This window comes from Aotus nancymaae, unplaced genomic scaffold (genome assembly GCF_030222135.1).
Source record: "Aotus nancymaae isolate 86718 unplaced genomic scaffold, 86718_ANA_hifiasm-v0.15.2.pri h1tg000067l, whole genome shotgun sequence".
NCBI lineage: Eukaryota > Metazoa > Chordata > Mammalia > Primates > Aotidae > Aotus > Aotus nancymaae.
Genome location: NW_026988482.1, coordinates 17,031,770 through 17,056,229, shown reverse-complemented (window position 1 = coordinate 17,056,229; position 24,460 = coordinate 17,031,770). Strand labels below are relative to the sequence as shown.

The following is a 24,460-nucleotide window of genomic DNA, read 5'->3' as shown; positions in this document are numbered from 1 at the left end:
CAGTATTTGCCTTTCTGTGACTGGTTTATTTCATTTAACATAATGTCATCCAGGTTCATCCATGTTGTCACAAATGACAGGATTTCCTTCTTTTTAAAGGCAGAACAGTATTCCACTCTGTATATATACCACATTTTCTGTATCCATTTCATGGGCCAACAGACACTTTGGTTGTTTCCATATCTTGGCAATTGTGACTAATGCTGCAATGAACACTGGAGCCAGGTATCTCTGTGGTGTATTGATTTTTTTTTCCTTTGGATATATACTCAGAAGCAGGATTGCTGATCACATATTTCTATTTTTAATTTTTGAGGAACCTCCATACTGCTTTCCATAATGGCTGTACTAATTTACATTCCCACCAACAGTATAGAAAGGTTCCCTTTTCTCTATAGCATTGCCAACACTTATCTTGTCTTTTTTTATATCAGCCAACCTAATGGCTGTGAAGTGATATCTCACTGTGGTTGTAATACGCATTTTCCTGATGATTGGTGATGTTGAACATTTTTAAATATACTTGCTGGCCATTTGGTCTTTTTGTGTGGTGCAGTGTCTTTTCAGGTTTTCTGTCCATTTTTAAAAATTGGGTTATTTGTTTTCTTGCTATTTATTTATTTTTATTTTATCTTTTTTTAGAGGCAGTATCTTACTATGTTGCCTAGCCTGGAGTGCACCACTGTGATCACAGCTCACTGCAGCCTTTAACTCCTGGACTCAAGCAATCCTTCCACCTCGGCTTTGTGAGTAGCTAGGACTAGTGGCATGTGCCATCATGCTCAGCTAATTGTAAAAATTTTTCTGTGGAGATGAGGTTTCAGTATATTGCCCAGGCTAGTCTCAAACTCCTGAACTCAAGTGATCCTCCCACTTTGGCCTCCCAAAGTGTTGGGATTATAGATAGGCATGAGCCACCAGTCCTGACATGTTTTCTGGCTATTGAATTGAGTTCCTTAGAAATTTAATATTAACCCCCTTATCAGATTTATAGTTCACAAATATTTTCTCCCATTCTGTAGGTTGTCTCTGCACTCTGCTGATTGTTGCTTTTGCTAGGCAGAAGCTTGATACAATCCCATTTGTTTATTTTGTTTCCATTGCCTATGCTTTCGGGTTTCAAAATATCTGCTCAGTCCAATGTCAAGAAGCTTTTCCCCTATGTTTTCCTTCCTTCCTTTCTTTCTTCCTTTTTCCTTTCTTTCTGCTCAGTCCAATGTCAAGAAGCTTTTCCCCTATGTCTTATTCCTTCCTTTCCTTCCTTCCTTCCCTTCCTTCCCTCCCTCCCTTCCCCCCTTCCTCCCTTCCTTTTTGAGACAGACAGAGTCTCACTCTGCCACTTAGGCTGGAGTGGCACAATCTGGGCTCACTACAAACTCTGCCTCCTGAGTTCAAGCAATTCTTCTCCCTCAGCTTCCCGAGTAGCTGGGATTACAGTTAGAAGCCACCATGCCTGGCTAATTTTTGTATTTTTAGTAGAGATGGGGTCTCACCATGTTGGCCAGGCTGGTCTCGAACCCCAGACCTCGGTGATCTGCATACCTCGGGCTTCCAAAAGTGCTGGAATTACAGGCATGAGCCTCCATGTCCTGCTGCTTTTCCCCGATGATTTCTTTCAGTAGTCTTACAGTGTCTGTTCTTAACATTTAAATCCTGAATATACTTTAAGTTGATTTTTGCATATGGTATGAGATAAGGGTTCAATTTCATTCTCTGCATGTGGATATTCAGTTACTGCAATATCATATAATGAAAAAAGTGTCCTTTCCCCAATGTGTGTTCTTACTATTTTTTCTGAAGATCAGTTTACCATAAATGTGTAGATTTATTTCTGAGCTCTCAATTCTACTTCATTCCATCGGTCTGTTTGTTTTTATGCCAGTACCATGCTGTTTTCATTACTACAGCTTTGCAGCAGATTTTGAGACCAGGCAGTATGATGCCTTAAACTTTGTTCTTTTTGTTCAAGATTGCTTTGGCTATTTTGTGATTCCATATGAATTTTAGAAGGATATTTTCTACTTTTATGAAAAATATCACTGAAATTTTGAAAGGGACTACATTGAATCCAAAGATTGTTTTGGGTAGTATAAACATTTTAACAATATTAATCTCTCCAATCATGAAATGGGGTATCTTTCCATTTATCTGTGTTTTCTTCAGTTTCATTCATCAATGTTTTATTGTTTTCACTGTACTGATATTTTACCTCTTTGGTTAAATTTATTCCTACGCATTTTATTTTATTTTTCGGTGCTATTGTAAATGCCATGAAATGAAAGAGGAGACATTAAAACTGATACAACAGAAATACAAAAGATCATAAGGAACTACCATGAACAATTATATGCCAACAAATGGGTTAACCAAGAAGAAAGATAAATTCCTAGAAATGTAAACCTACTTAGACTGAATTAAGAAAAAACAGAAATTCTAAACAGAGCATTACAAGTCTGATTATCAATAATCTGATTATCAGTAATCAAAGATCTTCTATTAAAGAAAAGCCCAGAGTATGATGAGTTCATGACTGAATTCTACCAAACATTTAAAGAAGAACTAATACCAATCCTTCTCAAACTGTCCCCAAAAACTGAATAGAAAATACCAAACTCTTCTCAAATTCTTTCAAATTTATTTTACAAGGCCAGAATTACCCTGTTCCCAAAACCAGAAAAGGACACTATAAGAAAAGAATATTTCAGGCTGATACGCCTGATAAACATAGATTTTAAAATTCTCAACAAAATACTAGCAAATTCAAAGCACAGTAAAAGGATTACTTATGATATCAAGTGAGATTTAACCCTGGGAGGTAATGATAGCTCAACAAATGAACATCAACAAATGTGACGTACCACATTAACAGAATGAAATTTAAATTTTAAATTTTATTAAATTTTGGCTGGGTGCGGTGGCTCATGCCTGTAATCCTAGCACTTCGGGAGGCCAAAGTGGGTGGATCACCTGAGGTGAGGAGTTGGAGACCAGCCTGGCCAACATGGCGAAACCCTGTCTCTACCAAAAATACAAAAATATAAAAATACAAAAATTAGCCAGGCATGGTGGTGGGTGCTTGTAATCCCAGCTAGGTGGGAGGCTGAGGCAGGAGAAATGCTTGAACCCAGAAGGCGGAGGTTGCAGTGAGCCGAGATTGCACTGTTGCATTCCAGTCTGGGGAACAAGAGCGGAACTCCCTCTCAAAGAAAAATTAAAAAATCTATTAAATTTTAACCACTTTAGACAGTAACATGTGGCTCATGGCTACTTTACTGGATGGCACAGTTCCAGTTAAATCACTCTACTAAGCTCAACTTTGTCCTTCTAAAACACAATCACAGTCTCTTTTGCTTTCTCCCTTCTCTCCCTCTCCTAACTCTCCCACCTCTCCCTTACTCCCACCCCCATTTTGGGGGGCTGTGATTGGTATTACACTAAATTTATGGATTATTCTGGGAAAAATGAAGATTTTTACATTATTTTCCTGCTCAGCACCACGACCTGTTCTCTGCTTAAGTATTCTTTCACGCTACTCAGTAAAGCTTTATAGTTTTCTTACTACAAACTCTATATATTTCATTTTTAGCTGATTGCTAAGATATTTCACATTTTTGTTAATACAGTTAGTGGATTCATATTTCCATCAGGTTGTTGCTGGTATAATGGAATAGCATTTACTGTTTAACTTTTAAATTGTATAAGTTTATCTTTTTAGTATAATTAAAGGCCTTAGTACAATTTTACCCTTTACTTATAGGTACATATAGGTCATAATTAAGTAGAAAAAATTTTATGACAGATATTCTCGGTTCTTTACTGGCCCAAGGATTTTAAGTTTCTAATCAGTTAACAGTAATATATTCAAACAAGACAAATCCTATTATATTAAAGGTATAAGACTTGTCCAAGGAAAGATTTTTAAAAAGCCTAATTTACTAATTCCTTATGTTTAGGTTTGATTCAATAATACTTTTCTAATGATAAAAGGATAGTCCGACAGGAAAGTATCACAATCCTAAATATATATGCATCTACCACTGGAGTTACCTAATTTATAAAAACTACTAGAGCTAAGAAATGAGATAGATGGCAACACAATAATAGTGGGGATTTCAATACTCTGCTGACAGTACTATACCGATCACTAAGACCGAAAGTCAATAAAGAAACAATGGACTTAAACTATACCCTAAAACAAAGGAACTTAACAGATATTTACAGAACATTCTACCCAACAACTACAGAATATACATTTTATTCATCAGCACACGGAACATTCCGCAAGACAGACCATATAATAGGCCACAGAAAAAATCTCAGTAAATTTAAGAAAATCAAAATTATATCAATTGTACTCTCTCTGACAGTAGTGGAATAAAACTGAAAATCAACTCCAAAAAGAATCCTCAAAACCATGTAAATAGATGGAAATTAAATAACCTGCTCCTGAATGATTGTTGGGCCAATAATGAAATCAATATGGAAATTAAAAAATTATTTGAACTGAACGATAACAGTGACACAATCTATCAAAACCTCTCGGATACAGCAAAAGTAGTGCTAAGAGTAAAGTTCATAGCATTAAATGCCTAGATCAAAAAGTCTGAAAGAGCACAGACAATCTAAGATTACACCTAAGTGAGACAACCTATCAAAACCTATGGATACAGCAAGAGCAGTGCTAAGAGTAAAGTTTGTAGCATTAAATGCCTACATCAGAAAGTCTGAAAGAGCACAAAGACAATCTAAGGTTACACCTAATGGAACTGGAGAAACCCCAACAATCCAAACCCAAACCCAGCAGAAGAAAAGAAATAACGACGATCAGAGCACAACTAAATGAAAGTGAAGCAACAAAAATAAAAAGATAAATAAAGCAACAAGCTGCATCTTTGAAAAGATAAATAAAATTGATAGACCATTAGTGAGATTAACCAAGAAAAGAAGAGAGAAGATCCAAATGGCCAGGTGTGGTGACTCACTCCTGTAATCCCAGCACTTTGGGAGGCTGAGATGGGTTAATCACTTGAGGTTAGATCAGTCTGGCCAACATGGTGAAACCCCATTTCCACTAAAAATACAAAAATTAGCTGGCCGTGGTGGCGTGCACCTGTAATCCCAGCTATTCAGGTGACCGAGGCAGGAGAATTGCTTGAACCTCCTGCCACTGTACCCCAGATTGTGCCACTGTACCCCAGCCTGGGAGACAGAGCAAGACTCCATTTCAAAAAAAAAAAAAGATCCAAGCAAGCTCAATTAGAAATAAAACAGGAGATAATACAACTGATACCACAGAAATACAAAAGATCATTCAAAGCTACTATGAATACCTTTATGTGTATAAACTAGAAAACCTAGAGATGGGTAAATTCCTGGAAATATACAACCCTCCTAGATAAACCAGGAAGAAACAGAAACTCTGAACAGACCAATAACAAGCAGTGAAAATGCTGATTAAAAGATTGCTAACAACCAAAAAAAGTCCAGGACCAGACAGATAACAGGTGAATTCTGTCAGACATTTAAAGAAGAAACAGTACCAATCCTATTGACAATATTCCAAAAGATAGAGAAAGAGAGAATCCACCCTAAGTCATTCTATAAAGCCAGTATCACACTAATACCAAAACCAGGGAAGGACCTAACAACAACAGAACTACAGACACATATCCCCGATGAACATGGATGCAAAAATCCTCAACAGCCTACCAAGAGAATCCACCATTATCAAGTAGGTTTCATACTAGGGATGGTTTAATATACATAAGTCAATAAATGTGATACACCACATAAACAAAATTAGAAACAAAAATGACACGATCATTTCAATAGATGCAAAAAAGCATCTGACAAAATCCAGCATCCTTTTATGATTAAAACCATCAGCAAAATCAGCATAGAAGGGACATACCTTAAGGTAATAAAAGCGATCTATGACAAACCCACAACCAACATTATATTGAATGGGGAAAGTTGAAAGCATTCCCCCCTGAGAACTGGAAGAACACAAGGATGCCCACTTTCACCATTTCTATTCAACACAGTACTGGAAGTCCTAGCCAGAGCAATCAGACGAGAAAGAAAGGGCACCCAGATCAGTAAAGAGGAAGCCAAACTGTTGCTGTTTGCTCCTGATATAATAACTGTATACCCAGAAAACCCTAAAGACTCAAAAAGCTCCTAGAACTGGTTAAGTGAATTCAGCAAAGTTTCAGGATACAAAATTAATGTGCACAAATCAGTAACTCTGCTATATACCAACAGTGACCAAGCTGAGAATCAAATCAAGAGCTCAACCCTAGGCCAGATGCCCTGGCCCACACCTGTAATCAGGCAGATCACCTAAAGTCAGAAGTTTGAGAGCAGCCTGACCAACACGGGGAAATATCGTCACTACTAAAAATACAAAAATTAGCCGGGAGTGGTAGTGCATGCCTGTAATCCCAGCTACTCAGGGGGCTGAGACACGAGAATCGCTCGAACCCAGCAGGCGGAGGTTGCAGTGAGCTGAGGTTGTGTTACTGTACTCCAGCCTGGGCAACAGAGTGAGACTCTGTCTCTTTAAAATAAAATAAAAAGAATGCAACCCTTTTTACAATAGTGAAAATAAAATAAAATACTTAGGAATATACCTAAACGAGGAGGTGAAAGACCTCTACAAAGAAAACTACAAAACGCTGTTGAAAGAAATCACAGATGACACAAATGGAAACGCATCCCAAGCTCATGGATGGGTAGAATCAATATTGTGAATATAAATACACTGCTAAAAGGAATCTACAAATTCAATGTAATTCAAAAAAAAAAATGCCACCATCATTCTTCGCAGAACTAGAAAAAACACTCCTAAAATTCATATGGAACCAAAAAAGAACCGGCATAGCCAAACGAAGACTAAGCAAAAAGAACAAATCTGGAGGCCTCCCATTACCTGACTCCAAACTATACTATAAGGCCATAGTCACTAAAACAGCATGGGTCTGGTATAAAAATGGGCACATAGAATGAAGCAGAATAGAAAACCCAGAAATAAAGCCAAATACTTACAGCCAACTGATCTTCAATAAGACAAACAAAAATATAAAGTGTGGAGAGGACACCCTATTTGACAATGGTGCTGGGATAATTGGCTAGCCACACATAGAGAATGAAACTGGATCCTCATCTCTCACCTTATAAAAAATCAACTCAAAATGGATGAAAGACTTAAATCTAAGATCTGAATCCATTAAAATTTTAGAAGATAAGATCAGAAAACCCTTCTAAACATTGGCTTAGGCAAAGCCTTCATGACCAAGAATCCAAAAGCAAATGCAACAAAAACAAAGATACACAGATGGGCCACAGAGTGGGAGAAAATCTTCACAATCTATACTTCTGACAAAGGACTAATACCCAGAATCTACAAGGAACTCAAACAAATCAGCAAGAAACAAACAATCCCATCAAAAAGTGTGCTAAGGACATGAATAGACAATTCTCAAAAGAAGATACACAAATGGCCAACAAGCATATGGAAAAATGCTCAACATCACTATCAGGGAAATGAAAATCAAAACCACAATGTGACATTACCTTACCCCTGCAAGAATGTCCATAAACATAACAGATGTTGGCATGGATGCAGTGAAAAGGGAACCCTTTTACACTGCTGGTGAGAATGTAAACTAGTACAACCTCTATGGAAACCAGTACAGAGATTCCTTAAAAAACTACAAGTACATCTACCATTTGATCTAGCAATTGTACTACTAGGTATTTACCCAAAGGAAAAAGAGACGTTATATGAAAAAGATACTTGCACATGCATGTTTATAGCAATGCAATTCACAAATTCACAATTGCAAAAAAAAAAGATGGAACCAGCCCAAATGCCCATTGTTCAATGAGTGGATAAAGCATATGTGTACGTACACGTACACACACACACACACACACACACACACCACGGAATACTACTCAGTCATAAAAAGGAATGAAAGAATGGCATTTGCAGCAACCTGGATTATTCTTCTAAGTGAAGTAACTCAGGAATGTAAAACCAAGCATAGTATGTTCTCATTCATAAATGGACGCTAAGTTATGAGGATGCAAAGGCGTAAGAGTGATACACTGGACTTTGGGGACTCAAAGGAAAGTGTGGGAAGGTGGTGAGGGATAAAAAGACTACACACTGAGCACAGTGTACACTGCTCAGTTGACAGGTGCACCAAAATTTCAGAAATCACCACTAACTTATTCATGTAACCAAACACCACCTCCTCCCTAAAAACCTACTGAAAAATAATAAAAAATCCAAAAAACCAAAAAATAAAATCCTGAAGTTTCCCATCCTTTAAAATAAAAAGAAGAAATAAAAGGCATCCAGAGATAAACTATCTCTATTTGCCAATGACATGATCTTGTACATAGAAAATTCAAACTACGTAACTACTAGCGCTAATAAATGAGTTTTGCAAAGTTGCAGGATAAAAGATAATGAAAACTCCAAAAATAAACAAAACAATTCCATTTATAACAGCATCAAAAGAATAAAATACTGGTTGGGCATGGTGGCTCACCTCTGTAATCCCAGCACTTTGGGAGGCTGAAGCAGGTGGATGACTTGAGCTCAGGAGTTTGAGACCAATCTGGGCAATAAGGTAAAACCTCATCTCTACCAAAAATAATAATAAATAGCCAGTTGTGGTTGCAAGTATTGGGAGATAGAGGTGGGAGGATCAACTTTAGCCTGGGAGGTGGAGGTTACAGTGAGCTGAGATTGTGCCAACACACTCTAACCTGAGTGACAAAGTGAAACTCTGTCTCAGAAAAAAGAATACTCAGAAATAAATTTAACAAAAGAACTGCAAGATTTGTACACAGAAAACTACAAAACATTATTGAAAGAAATTAGAGAGGTACACCTTCACCCATAATTTACCATTAATTGATTTTCTATATGGTTGCCAAGACCATTCAATGTGGAAAGAACAGTCTTTTCAACAGTGATGGGGAAACTGAATAACCACAAACAAAAGAATGAAGTTGGACCTCTACTTCACACTATACAAAAATCAACTCAAAATGAACCAAAGACCAAAATGTAGAAGCAAAACTATAAAACTCTTAGAAGAAAACTGAGGTGTAAATCTTTGTAATGTTGGATTACGCAATGGCTTCTTGGATATGTTACAAAAGAAAAAATATAGGAAAAAAGGTACTGATTTTTAGACTTGATCATTATCACAAAATTGCATTTTCTAAAGTTCTGTCCATTTATACTTTAACAAAAATGTATCAGTATATTTTTACCCCATACTGTCACCAGCAGAATCTACTGATAAACTTTTTGGCAACATAATGTTTAAAATTAATTATTGTTTTTATTAATTGTTTAATGTTTAAAATTAACATTTAATTATTGTTTAAATTAATGTTTAAAATTATTGTTTATTTTAATGTATTAATGTTTAAAATTATTAATTGTTCTAATTTGCTTTTATGTTATTACTTACCTTTTTCTACTTTTTCACCTTAAAAAATTATGTTGAGATATTCACATACCACAAAATCTACCTTTTTAAAGTCTGCAATTCAGTGGTTTCTCGTTTATTCACAGAGTTGTGCCATCATTATTACTTTCTAATTCCAGAACATCCTTATTACCCCATAAACAAACCCTACCTATTAGTAGTCACTCCTCATTCTGCCCTACACCCAACACCTGACAACTGCTAATCTACTTTCAGTAACTATGTATTTGTCTATTCCGGATCTCTGATATAAATAAAATTATGCAACAAGTGGACCTTTGTGTCTGGCCTCTTTCACTTATCATAATGTTTTCAAGGTTCACCCATGTTGTGGCATACATCAGTAATTCACTCCTTTTTATTGCCAAATAATACTCCATTGTCTGGATATACTACAAACTGTGTACCTGCTCATCAGTTGATATGTATTTGGTTTGTTTCCACTATTTAGCTATTATGAATAATGCTGATATCGACATCATTACAAGTTCTGTATAGACGTGTTTTCATTTCTCTTGAGTATATACCTAGGAATGAAATCACTGAGTCATACAATAACTCTATGTTTAACCTGTGAAGGAACTGCCAGGATCTCATCTCAATTCATTGCAATCTCCGCCTCCTGGGTTCAAGCTATTCTTATGCCTCAGCCCTCCAAGTAGATAAGATTACAGTTGTGCACCACCATGCCTGGCTAATTTTTGTATTTTTAATAGAGACAGGGTTTCGCCATGTTGATCAGACTGGTTTTGAACCCCTGGCCTCAAGTGATCCATCTGCCTGGCCTCCCAAATTGCTGGGATTACAGTTGTGAGTCACTGTGCCCAGCCAAATTAACACAGTTTTTAGTAATTCTATTTATATGAATATATTCTGATTATGTCTAGTTTACCCTCCGAAACTACAGGTCATGCATCTGTGGATTGAATCAACTGCTGATGAAAAATATTTGGGGAAAAAGGAAAAACAATTTTAAAAACTTCTATAAAAAATAATACAAATCTGAAAGTATAGCATGTAACAACTATTTACATTCTATTAGGTGTAATTCTAGAGATGACAAAGTATATGGGAAGGTATGCATAGGTTACAAGCAAATATTACGTCATTTTATATATAAGAGACGTGAGCATCCGCAGGCCCCCAGAACGAATCTCTGGTGGGATGGCTGCACTTTCACATAACACAAGAATATCTACAAAAATTATGACTAGGGCATTGATTTTAAAGGGTAAAAATTTGGAAACAACACCCAGATGGGCCTACATATGCATAATGTTCATAGGAGGAGGTAAAGTTAGTAAAACTTTTAGCTTTAGGTAAGGGGAACTCAAAGATTGAGAGCAGGGATGGAAGAATGATTTATTCTTCACTGGATGTCTCCTTTTATCTCTGAATTTTGTATAATGTATATGCATTAGTTTTTCAATTAATTAATTCTGGAATGTGTGACAACTGTAGCCAGAAAAATATGTTTTTTAAGGTGGCAGATACAGTTTTTCTTATTCATATTCATCAATACACAGCAAATAATACGTGATCAGGGAATCAACAAATGGATAAAAAATGTTTAAAAAACATTCTAGAACATATTTTAAATTTTGGAATGAAATTCCTTAGTCTCCTAAAAGTTTAAAGTTGTTTTACCCAAACAAAACATATTGTTTTTGCCTATGTGCGTGCTCCAAGGGTCATACAGAATAGCTGCTACTTGGTATGCAGTTTGGACGTTTGTCACTCAGACCTCATGTTAAAATGTAGGGTCTAATGGGAGATGTTTGGGTCATGGGAGTGGATCCTTCATGAATGTCTTGGTACAGTCCTCATGGTAATGAGTGAGTGCTCACTCTATTATTTCCTATGGGAGCTGATTGTTAAAAACAACCTGGCACCTTCCCCTTCTCTCTTGCTTTCTCTTTTACCACGTGATCCTGAAGACGCTGGCTCGCCTTCGCCTTCTGCCATGTAGCCTGAGGCTTCTATCAGAGGCCCAACCTTTCAGCCAGCAGAATCGTCAGCCAAATAAATTACTTTTTTTTTTTTTTTTTTTTTTTTTTTTGAGACGGAGTTTCGCTCTTGATACCCAGGCTGGAGCGCAATGGCGCGATCTCGGCTCACCGCAATCTCCGCCTCCTGGGTTCAGGCAATTCTCCTGCCTCAGCCTCCTGAGTAGCTGGGATTACAGGCACAATAAATTACTTTTTAAAAAAGATAAAATAAATTACTCAGCCTCAGGTATTCCTTTATATCAATACTAAAGGGACAAAAATACCAAACATTCATAGTGTTCTTTTAAATATGATAAAGTACCACCCTTTGACAAATCTTGCTTGAGAAACTGGAATTTAACTTATTTCTTTATGTACAGAAAAGGGTTACTTAACATATTGGGTCTGAGGCTGCTCTCTCTAAAAGGGCTTGCTTTCAAGACTGAGTCTTAGCTGATGTCTTAGGAAATTGGATCTCATGATTTCCTAACTGATAGGGTGGTTTAATGTGCCTAAACTTTGTTAGAGATAATACATATTATGCTGAATATCTGCTTTCCTTTTGTGAGCACGGAAATTTGGCAAATCCTAGACAGAGGACGTCTATGGGATCAACTGACAATAAAAAACCTGATTGTTGAGCTTGATTCTGGGCTTTCCTGGGCAGAAACACGCAGAAAATGTTGTTTGCTGCATTTTCACTGCTGCGGGACAAAATGCTATGTGTGACCCCTCATGGGAGGAAGAAAGTGTAAGGAAGTCTAAATATGGCTTCTTCTAGACATACAGCCCTATGATCTGATTACAGATCCTTACTCACTTTACTATATAGCTGTAATAAGTTTTAGCTATGCGTAAACTATATGCTCAGTCTTGTGAGTCCTTCTAGCGAAACTTCAATCACAGGGGTCGTCTTCAAGATCTCCAACATACCTTGCTTAGCAGGGAAAATATTTTTTCAAGAATATGTCATACAAAATTCAAATTATACAACTTTAAGTTTCTTGGTTGGTATGCTAATTTTGCTTTCAATTTGATATTTCCTCTAAAATGCACATGAATTTATTTTCTTTTGAGATTATCATTTTCTCCATTAGTTCTTATACATTAACTTTTCAGCTGAAAGGATGTTAAAATAAAAACATTTAATCACTGACTATGCCCCTATACAAGACATATCTAAACAAAGAGAACAAGTAAGGAAGAACAAAAATCATGTGTGAAGAAAATACTAGCAAAATTCTGCTTGATTAAATATTCTACAGCAGTGTGAAAGATAATGTTGAATGAAATAAGGAATCTGAGAAAAACTGTAGAACAGCTTTTTTGGTTGGATATTAAGTCTTACTATTTGAATATTTTAAAAAATCCCCAAATATCTGATACACCCATATTCATATAAATACAAACAGAATAAAAAGCCAAATGAAATATTTTAAAGTACTGAAAGAAGATCAGTTATAGTTCAAAAAGGGGAAAAATAATTTTTAAAGCCTGTAAAATTATGTACCATTTGATTAAAAAGCAACAACAATAATACACAGGTACTATTTCTATTATCTCCAAAGATATTTTCCTTTGGGGTGAAAAATGTTAGATCAATGGTTGTTCTGGCCATTGATCTTTCAGGGAAATAATGCTTTTTAACAAATGAAGTTCAGAGAGAGGCACTAATCAATTAAAAATTACAAAGTTATAACTAATTATTTTAATATATGAATCTGGTTACTAAAAATCTACTCATTTGATTAGACTTCTAAAATGATTTGAATATATACTGCTATGTAAGTGACCAATGGCCAGAGAAAACCTTTTGTAAAAGTTAGCTATCAAAATTTCAAAATTAAACTATAAATTTCTATTTCAAAATTTCTGTTTTACATAAGAAAAAAAAAAACCACCAAAAGAGGACCATACTACAATAAAGCTATAGTATATAGTGAAGGAGCATATTAAGTAAAATGTATTAGAGAACATAATGCCATGATATTTGTATTTGTATCAAAAACTGAACAGGAAAGGCAGAATTATTTGAATGTGGGGAGGAAAGGAAACTTACATAAGTTGGTGTTTCCAAGCTATCTGTGTTGACCAGTACTGGAGGAGGATTTGCCTTTAAAGAAAAAAAAATTACAAATGTGTTAAAAAGAAAATAAAAACATGACATATTAAAGTTCACAAATGTTAGCAGTATATGAAAGACTTGTTATTTCTTAAGCTATAATCTTATATGAGCTTTTTATATGTTAAAACAATATATCCTTATTCCAGCACCAAACAGAAAAAAAATAAATGTTTAAGCAGTTAAACTAGATTTGCTTTTAAGAAATAAATTGCTATTTCTGCTAAAACAGCCATGACTTTCTTAAGTTTTACACAGGAGATCACCACAGCCTTCTCATAAAATCCATGTATATTCTTTAGTGTATGACCAACTCTTCCTAGGTTGCTTAGAAATCATTGTTTTCTATTCCCAAGGATACCATTAAGATTCCAATCATTTGATCACCCAGGAAAAAAATTATTCCCAAAAGTGAACTGTTTTTAAACAAGAAAAAAAAAAAAAGCCCATCACAGAAAGGAACTGTAAACTTTCGAAAACTAAAAATACACTCAATGTAAAAACCCCTGATTATTTTCAGCTGCAATGATTGCTTACCACTGTTATTCTAGACCCTCACAGAATTAACAGTGATTTATTACAGCAAGAAAAACAAGTAGAATAATGCACACCTAGTTAAGTTTGGATTGAAAAAAATCTTGGTTTTCTGATTAGGTTTAGAAATTATTATGTATATGAAACTAAAGAATAAAATGCAATTAATACCAAATGAAAAATATATTAAAAAACTGATGTAATTCCCCTTAAAATTATTTCCTGTGCATATTTCAAGTTATACAAGTACCAAGTCCAGTAAGTTTCAGAGAATAAAAAAGATGACTACCCTTTAAACAAACTTTAGAAGATACACTTATAAACATTAATAGTTCTACTTCAATTAACTAAAGAATTATACACAAAAGCTGTATGAAAGAACATTATAACACAAAATAACAATTTTCTTCCAAATGTATAGGCTTTCAATAAAGGTGAATATTCAAAGTTCAACTGACACAATATTTCCTGCACAGTACTACATCTGGATGCTATGATAAAATGCTTAAAGACAACCTAGTTTCATGGCTAAAAAATTATACGGTATGCAGCCAGGTGCGGGGCAGGTCACGCCTGCAATCCCAGCACTTTGGGAGGCCAAGGTGGGCAGATCACCTGAGGTCGGGAGTTCGAGACCGGCCTGACCAACATGGAGAAGCCTCGTCTCTACTAAAAATACAGTATTAGCCGGGCATGGTGGCGTGTGCCTCTAGTCCCAGTTACTCAGGAGGCTGAGGCAGGAGAATCGCTTGAACCTGGGAGGCATATGCTGCAGTGAGTCAAGATCACACCACTGTACTCCAGCGTGGGTGACAAGAGTGAAACTGTGTCTCAAAAACAACAACAACAAAAATTATACAGCATGCATTTGGGCTACATAAAACAGTAAGTTAAAAATGAGAAGCTAGTATTTTGTTGAGTCCCACCATTGAGTAAGTCTATCCTTGAATATTCCATGAAAGCCCACTTAATAAATAAAACTTGTAAGATTGCTATTCAAGCAAAGCTACTAAATTTACAGACATTTGAGATTTTATAAATATTTCAAATTACTTATTTCCCAATAGCATATTGATATTACCCACACTGATAATGTTTTACTTTGCTAAAAAAATTAATAATACAATTTCACTTTATTCTGCTTAAGTTATTGCAGAAGAAGAGGGCAAGAAATAATTGGATATTTAAAGTTACGAAAGAAATTACATTTTAAAAATACGATGGCAAGAAAGCCTTTTAGCCCCTCTGCCGATTTTTGCATGCAATGGAAAAAGTTGGTTTTTATGAAAATCTAATTTATACCATAATTATTATAATGTTAACTGCTTATCAGTACCAACTCATCATTATTGTATAGCATTACCTTTTAATTCTATTCATTCAGAAAATGTTGCTAATATTCAAATATATATAAACAGAATGACATAAAGTGTTATATTTACTTCAAAATAAAACAATGGAAAGTTGGGAGTAGGAGGGGCTGTGGATCAAATAAAAGTACAGGAGTTGACTGCTGTAGCTGGTGATGCATATATGTAGAGTTTGTTGTACTAGTCTTTCTAGATTTGAGTATTTTTGAAATTTTGCATTATAAAAAGTAAACCAAAAAATCATTTTGAGCCAAGTACTCAGTTTTAAAAAGGTTAATAAAGTTGTGAAATACTCTGGCTCTGGGTTGCTATTAAGATATTGGCATTCAGGCCGGGCCCGGTGGCTCATGACTGTAATCCTAGCACTTTGGAAGGCAAAGGCTGGTGGATCACTTGAAACCAGGAGTTCAAGACCAGAATGGCCAACATGGGTGAGCAAAATTATGTTTCTTAAGTCTTATTACTGATGGCTTGGGGCAAATTACTTAGGGGTTTTTTAGCTCCTCCTTCTGGAATATCCTTGCCCTTTAACTGCTTCTACCCCTAATCTCTAAGTGAACTACAGGACTTCATTATTGTCCAAGTTGGAAATATATACAATGGTATATAAATTTAGTAACAGAATAAGCATTTCCATAGCTTCCTATGGTTTGCAACACATTTTCTTCTACATTACTTCTCTAGAGCCTCACACAGTCCTCTTGGGTAAAGGCAGGTGTTGCTATTTTTTTTACAGATGGAGAAAATGAATTTCAACAATAAATGTGATTTCCCTATACTCAAATGTCACTGAGTGGTAGAGGGATGTATAGGGAGACCTAGAACAAGGTCTGAGATTACAGAAGGGTTTTTCTTCAATTGAAATAATTTCACGTAGACTCTTTCCAAGTCTTTTAGTTGTTGCTGTCTGATTTTCCATGTTACCTGTTCTACTACTCACTGTCTTGGTTAAGAATCCCAAAGTCTTTTTATTTTTTTTTTTTAGATGGAGTCTTGCTCTGTCTTCCAGGGTAGAATTTTTTAAAAGTCAAGTTTATTGGCTGGGCACGTGGCTCACCCAAATTTTACCATTCTATTTCATTACAAAGGATCTAGTTAGTAGTGATTGCTGCTGTAACAGACTGAAGCAGCTTACGAAGTTTCAGAGGGCAATATTATATTTTTTAAAATTGTGTTAAAATAAATTCTAAGATCCAATTATTTATTTATTTATTTATTTATTTTTTGAGATGGAGTTTCGCTTTTGTTACCCAGGCTGGAGTGCAATGGCGCAATCTCGGCTCACCGCAACCTCTGCCTCCTGGGTTCAGGCAATTCTCCTGCCTCAGACTCCTGAGTAGCTGGGATTACAGGCACGCACCACCGTGCCCAGCTAATTTTTTGTATTTTTAGTAGAGATGGGGTTTCACCATGTTGACCAGGATGGTCTCGATCTCTTGACCTCGTGATCCACCTGCCTCGGCCTCCCAAAGTGCTGGGATTACAGGCGTGAGCCACCGTGCCAGGCTCCAATAATCTTAAAACAGATGAAAATAGTTTAGAAAATGCACTTTTACAACGTGCATTGTATTTCTCCTTCTCAGCATTTATCTAAGTTTCATTATGCTATTTGCTAATGTCTCTTTCTCCTTGATTCAATTATAAACAAGTATTCCAATGCAGAACTCACAAACTCTAGAGAATACTTCTTAGATTCTAATTTGAGACACAGTGCATTAAAAGTTAAATGCTATGACTGAGGTGATCACTGTAGGTTACAGTGATTGTAAAAAAGGGGATGGATTCTGGCAAGATGGCAGAGTAGGCAGCACCACAAATTCATCTCTCCACCTAGAAAACAATTTTAGTGGCAGCATCCACCTGACATAACTATTTTGGAACTCTGGAGTCTATTGAAGGCTTGCAACTTCCAGGTGAAGGCTTGGACAGTAAATTGTAGTTAATTTCATTCACTTGCAGCTTTAGCACAGTAGCAGCTACCCATACTCTATCCCTCAGTCAACTGTGTAATGCTTGCATGAGCCAGGGTGGGCAAAGAAAATCACGTTCTCCAAATATTGGAGATCTGTGCTCTACCTGCTGCTTCTAATCACAAAGGTGCAAACAGGCTGCGGATACTGCTGTTGCATCTCCTCCTCATTGTTGCAAACCCCACCCCAACCTCTCACGCTGAACTGACTTCTAAGTCAAAGAGCTGGAGGTCTCCCCTACCTACACACCAATTCAATTTTCTTTTTCCTGTTTTGGGGAGCCAAGCTTTGAAGACTAGGGCATTAAAAACCAACCACACATTTGGAGGAAATTAGAAAGTCACTGTGCATGCACAGGGGGCAGCACAGGCTCAGAAAATATCTAAGAAGACAGTAAGTTTACACCTGAGGCTGATCTTTGACAGCCTACAACAATCAGAAAAACAAAAACAAAAAACAAGAAAACCCTGGAGAAGAAGGAGAATCTGATTTTCAGAGATACCCCATTATTAAATTCAAACATGCTATTTTCAGGGGGAAAAAAAATCACAAGGCATACAAAGAAACAAGAATAAATGGTTTATTCAAAGGAGAAATATAAATCAACAGAAACTGTCCCTTTAAAAAAAAAAAAAAGACCTGATAGCAAATCTACTAGACAAAGACTTCCTTAAAGAATTAAAAGATATGGACAAAGTCAAGAAAATGCTGTATGAACAAAATGTAAATATCAATAAAGAGAAATAAAAATTTAAAACAATTCAGGAACTGAGAAGTACAGTAACTGAAAATTCACTGGAGGGATTCAAAAGCATATTTTAGCAGGTAAAAACAAATTAGTGAACATAAAGATAGGATAATGGAAAGTACTGAGTCTGAAGAAAAGAAAAAAAAACGATTGAAGAAAAGTGAACAGAACCTAAGGGACCTCTGAGACATCATCAAGCAGACGAACTAACGCCCTGTGGAAGTTGCATGAGAAGTGAAAGATAAAAGAGTAGACAAAGTATTTGAAGAAGTAATAGCCAAAACTTCTCAGATTTCATGAAAAAACATGAATATAAACATTTGAGAAGTTCAATAAACAAGAAATGAAATCAAACAGACTCACACTGAGACACATTATAATGGAACTGTCAAAGGCCAAAAACAAAGGTAGATTTTTTGAAAGCAACAAAAGAAGTGACTTGTTACATATAACAGATCCTAAATACAATTATCAGCAGACTTCACATCAGATACTCTAGAGGCCATAAGGCAGTGGATAGAAGTATTCAAAGTGATAAAATAAGAGGAGGGGAAAAAAAAAACCTGTCAACTAAGAATCCTATATCCAGTAAGACAATCCCTCCATAGTAAGGGAGAAATTAAGATATTCTCTGATGAACAAAAGCTGAGGGAGTCTGTTATCACCAGAGGTAGCATTTCAGGTTGAAATGAAAGGAAACTAGACAGTAACTCAAAGTCATAAAAAGAAATAAAGATCTCAGTAAAGATAAATACATAGGTAATCATAAACGCTAATTAGTAGTGTTGTAACAATGATTGTGTAAATTCGCTTTTGATTTTCCACGATTCCACATTTTCAAATTAAAAAAAAAAAAAAATTAGCCTAGCCAGGCATGGTGGCTCACACCTGTAATCCCAGCACTTTAGGTGGCCAAGGCAGGCAGATGGCTTGAGCCCAGGAGTTCAAGACCAGCCTGTGGATCATGGTGAAACTCCATCTCTACAAACAAAACAAAACAAAACAGCAACAACAACAAAAATTAGCCAGGTGTGGTGGGCACATGCCTGTAGTCATGGCTATTCAGGAGGCTGAGAAGGGACAATCAATTGAGCACAAGAGGCTGAGGCTGCAGTGAACTGTGGTCACACCACTGGGCTCCAGCCTGGGCTACAGAATGAGACCCTGCCTACAAATAAATAAATAAGCTTAACATTAATAAAGCCAATATTAGTAAATAATGAAAATCAATTATTAGTCTAAAAGCTAACATTATAACTTTGATTTGTAACTTCATATTTTGTTTCCTATGGAATTTAAGAAACTAATACATTAAAAATTATTAGTTTCTGTTTTGGAGCATACAATACATGAAGATGTAATTCTGTGACATCAAAACTGAAAGGGGTTGAAACAGAGCAGTTAAAGGAGCAGAGGTTTTGTATATTAGGCAGTTAAGCTTGTATAAATTGAGATTAGAAGTGTCTAGGATGTTAAATGTAATCCTCATGGTAACCACAAAGAATATAATTGAAGAACAGACACAAAGGAAATAAGAAAGGAAGTTAAATGTTTCACTACCAAAGATTAATCGAAGTCCAAAGAAGACAGTAACGCAGGAAATGAGGAACAAAAAAGCTACAAGGCACATATGTAAAGAAAATAAATAGCAAAACGACAAAAGTAAGTCCTTTCTTACCAAAAATTACTTTAAATGTAAATACACTCTTCAATCAAAAGATAGAAATTGGCAGAATAAAATTTTTAAAATGTTCCAACTACAAGCTATACACAAGAGACTCTGTAGATTCAAAGACACTATATGCTGAAAGTGAAAGATAGAAAGTGATTTGGTTACCATGCAAATAGTAACCAAAAGAGAGCAGGAGTGGCTGTACTCCTAACAGACAAAATAGACTTTACATTTTAAAAAAAAGGCTGTGAGACAACAGAGGTATTATATATTTATAAAAGGTTCAATACAGGAGTATGTAAAAATCATAAAAAATTTACATACCTAATAAGAGACCACCAAAATGTAAGTAGCAAAAATGAGACAGACTTGAAGAAAGAAATGGTTCTGGTCAGGCATGGTGGCTCATGCCTATAATCTCAGCACTTTCGGAGGCCAAGGCAAGCAGATCACCTGAGGTCAGGAGTTTGAGATCAGCGTGGCCAACACAGAGAAACCACGTCTCTACAAAAAATACAAAAAGCCGGGCGTGCGGCAGTTGCCTGTAATCCCAGCTACTCAGGAGGCTGAGGCAAGAGAATTGCTTAAACTTGGGAGTTGGAGGTTGCAGTGAGCTGAAATGGTGGCATTGCATTCCAGCCTGGGCAAGAGTGGGACTCCGCCTCAAAAAAAAAAAAAAAAAAAAAGTGGTTCTACAGTAAGTTGGAGACTTCGATACCACATTCTCCATAATGGATAGAACAACCAGACAGATGATAAGGAAATAGAAGAGATGAACAAACACAATATACCAAAGAGATCTAATAAACACAGAACTCTAACAACAGAACACACATTCTTCTCAAGTGCACATGGGAATAGAAGGAAACTATGTCAACATAAGAAAAACCATATACAAAACACCCACAGTGAACATCATACTCAGTAGTGAAAGACTGAAAGCTTTTCATCTAAGATTAGAAAGAAGGCAAGTATGTCTGCTTTCACCACTTGTAATCAACATGACACTAGCTGGAGTCAGAGCAATTCGGCAAGAAAAAGAAATAAAAGACATCCAAATTAGAACGGAAGAAGCAAAATTATTTCTTCACAAATGATATAATCTTATAAGTAAAACACCTTAAAGATTCTACAAAAAATCTGTTAGAATTAATAAACCAATTCAGCAAAGTAGCAGGATACAAAGTCAGTATACAAAAATCACTTGTATTTCTTCTAACATTGAAAAATCTAAAAAGGAAATTAAGAACACAATTCTGTTTATCATAGCATAAAAAAGAACAAATGTTCAGAACACTGAGTCTTCTAAATGTTAAAAAAAAAAAGAGAGAGAATTAACTTCATCAAGGAGGTAAAAAACTTGTACAATGAAAACTATAAAACATTTATGAAATAAATTAAGAAGACATAAATAGAAGGTAAGAGATCTGTGGTCATAGACTAGAAGATTTATTATTGCAAAAAATGTCAATATTACCCAAAGCAATCTACAGACTTAATGCAATTCCTATCAAGATCCCAATGGGTTTTTTAAAGAAATAGAAAAATTCATCCTAAAAGTCACACAGAATTTCATGGTACCCTTAAAGCCAAAATGACCCTGAGAAAGAAAAATGAAGGTGGAGGGCTTCAAATTCCTGATTCCAGAACTTACAACAAAGTTACAGTAATAATAACAGTCTGGTCCTGGCATACAGACAGACATATAGAACAACGGAATAAAACAGAATCCAGATATAAATGCCATATTCAATAATCAACCTACAATGGGTCATGATCTAAACGTAAAACCTAAAACTATAAAACTGTTAGAAGAAAACACAGGGTGAAAGCGAGACATTGGGATTGACAGTGATTTTTTGGATATGACACAAAGGCACAGGCAAAGAAAGAAAAAACAGGTAAGTCATATCTCTGACAAAACGTGAGACCCAGAATACACAGAAAACTCCTAAAACTCAACAATAAAACCAAACACCCCAATTAAAAAATGGTCAAGGAACTCGTACAGACATTTTCTCAAATAAGACATACAAATGGACAATAAGCACATGAAAAGATGTGTCACTAATCATTACAGAAACACAAATCAAAATTAAAATGAGATGTCATCTACACCAATTAGACTGGCTACTATTAAAAAAACAGAAAAGAAAAAGTGTTGGTGAGGATGTGGAAAAATTGGAATCCTTGCACACTTTGGTAGAAATCTAAAATGTTACAACCACTGTAAAAACAGTATAGTGGCTCCTCAAAAAAAATAAAAACAGAATTACTGTATGATCAAGTAATTCCACTTCTAGGTAAAAACCTCAAAGAACTGAATGCAGTGTCTTGAAGCGGTATTTTTACATCCATATTCACAGCAACATTATTCACAGTAGTTAAAATGTGGAAACAATTCAAGTGTCCATCAATGAATGAATGGATATGGAAAATTTGTTATTTATACAGGAATATTATTTAGCCTTCAAAAGGAAGCAAATTCTGATGTGCTACAACATGGATGAACCTTGAGGATTTAATGTTAAGTGAAATATGCCAGCCAAAAAGACAACTACTACATGATTTCACTAACATAAGGTACCTAGAGTGATCAAAATCAGAGACATAAAGTAGAATTGTGGACGCTAGGGGCTGGGCTTTTGGGGAATGGGAGGTTATTGTTTAATGGGTATAGAGTTTCAGTGTGTAAGATGAAAATAGTTTTAGAGATAGATGATGGTTGCACAGCAATTATGAATGTACATAATACAACTGCAAAGCAAATTTTAAAATGGTTAAGATAGTAAATTTTATGTTACCTGCTTTTACAATAACAAAGTTGGTAAAAAAATATGTAACCTCAATCTTATTATGAAAATGCATTAAACACAAACTGAAGGATATTCCATAAAATAAATAGCTGGTTCTCTTTATGCCATACATCTGACAGAAGACACACTGCAGAGCTATTCCAGATTAAAGGAGACTATAGCGTCATGAAAACTAAACGCAATGTGTGGTCTTCAGACTGGCCAAGGGACCTGTTTTGTCATTTTTGTTTTTAATCTATAAAGCACATTATTGGGGCAATAAAATAAAATTTAGGTATATAGACAACAGGATTATGTTAATGTCAATTTCCCAATTTAGTCCATTGTATTGTGGTAATGTTCTTATAAAAAAAGTATTTAGCATTATAAAATAATAGTATTTGGGAAAGGCACACAAGTCTGTCACTTTCAAATGGTTCACAAAAAAATGATATAAACATATAAAAAGAGAAATTGATAAAGCAGATGTGGGGAATTTGGGTAAAAGTATATGAGACTTTTTTTTTTTTTACTGTTCTTGCTAAGTTTGAAATTCTGTGAAAATAATACAAAAATAAACAAAAAATTTCTTTCCAACAGCAAATAGAATAAGGGTACTCAGTCAGGTGTTAGCAATTAAAAAGGCTCATCCACATAATCCAAAGTATGCTATTATATTTAACATTACCCAAAGAATAACAATATATCAAGTCATATTTTAGGTTATACTAATGATCCAATCATTTAAGACCCAACACTCAGATGTTTCATGAAATTTAAAAGGCCCAGAGGCGCTACAATGCTCTGCTCTGGACACACTTCTGATGTAATTACTCTCACATTATGTGGCAGTTATTTGTTAACTTGTCTCTTGCACAAACACCTAGTAGGCTCCTAGAAGACAGAGACAATGTTCTATTCATCTTCAAAGAACATGCTCAAATATCAAAAAAGACCATGCACAATAAATTAGCTATAAAGCATTTTCAACAATACCTTAATTAAATGATAGCTTCAGAAATGACAGAAATAATGTTCAAAGCATCTATTTTTAAAGCAGAGTATTTACTCCAGGGTGGAAATAAGCCTCTAGATTTAATAGGCTGATATCACAGATTACCCGTTTACACTCCCAGTAAGAAGAACTAGTATCTGTTACCTACTCTGTACACAGTTTCTATATGGAGAAACTGACGCTCTCAGAAGTTGAGTAATTTCCACACCATCACACGTGTAGACATAGGTGAAGCTAGGAAGTGGTGGAGTCAGGTATGACTATAAAGTCCACGCTCTTTATGCAGTCTTAAGCAGCAATTCAATATTATCTTTATCTGTGCCACTCTGTATAATAAGCATAATTCTGATGTGTAGAGGGCTTTCATAAAGTACAAACAATATGATCAATATAAAAGTACTCTGAAAAGTATAAAAGTATTCTACAAATAATGAAAGACAACTTACCTTTTAAAAAGTTACCATCCACCTATCTTTCTAATTTGCTTGATTCTCAAACTCATTTTAAAGTAGTCAGGTTGGCATTACCCCCCAATTTTAAAAGATGAAGGGGGTATAAAACTCAGAGAGGGTAACTTGTTTGAGTGACAAAGACAGACCAGGTTCTAAATCTTTTCTTCTGCTTCTACTTCTAATACATCCTAACACATCTAAATGTAAAGTAGTAGATCTTTTAAGAATACATATTCACTAAATATGTTGAAATTGGGTTATATGTTAAGTATGAATTTT

The 24,460-nt window shown here is 35.4% G+C and overlaps 1 protein-coding gene across 21 annotated transcripts in view; it reads right to left on the bottom strand.

Moving 5' to 3' along the window:
* DLG1 (discs large MAGUK scaffold protein 1) overlaps positions 1–24,460 on the bottom strand; it is a 262,697-nt gene that overhangs the window by 103,851 nt on the left and 134,386 nt on the right. For all 21 annotated transcript variants that reach the window (XM_064366954.1, XM_021676123.2, XM_021676118.2 and 18 more), the window contains one exon: positions 13,563–13,616. In XM_064366954.1, the coding sequence (XP_064223024.1) occupies positions 13,563–13,616 (54 nt within the window). The remainder of the gene's footprint in view (positions 1–13,562; positions 13,617–24,460) is intronic.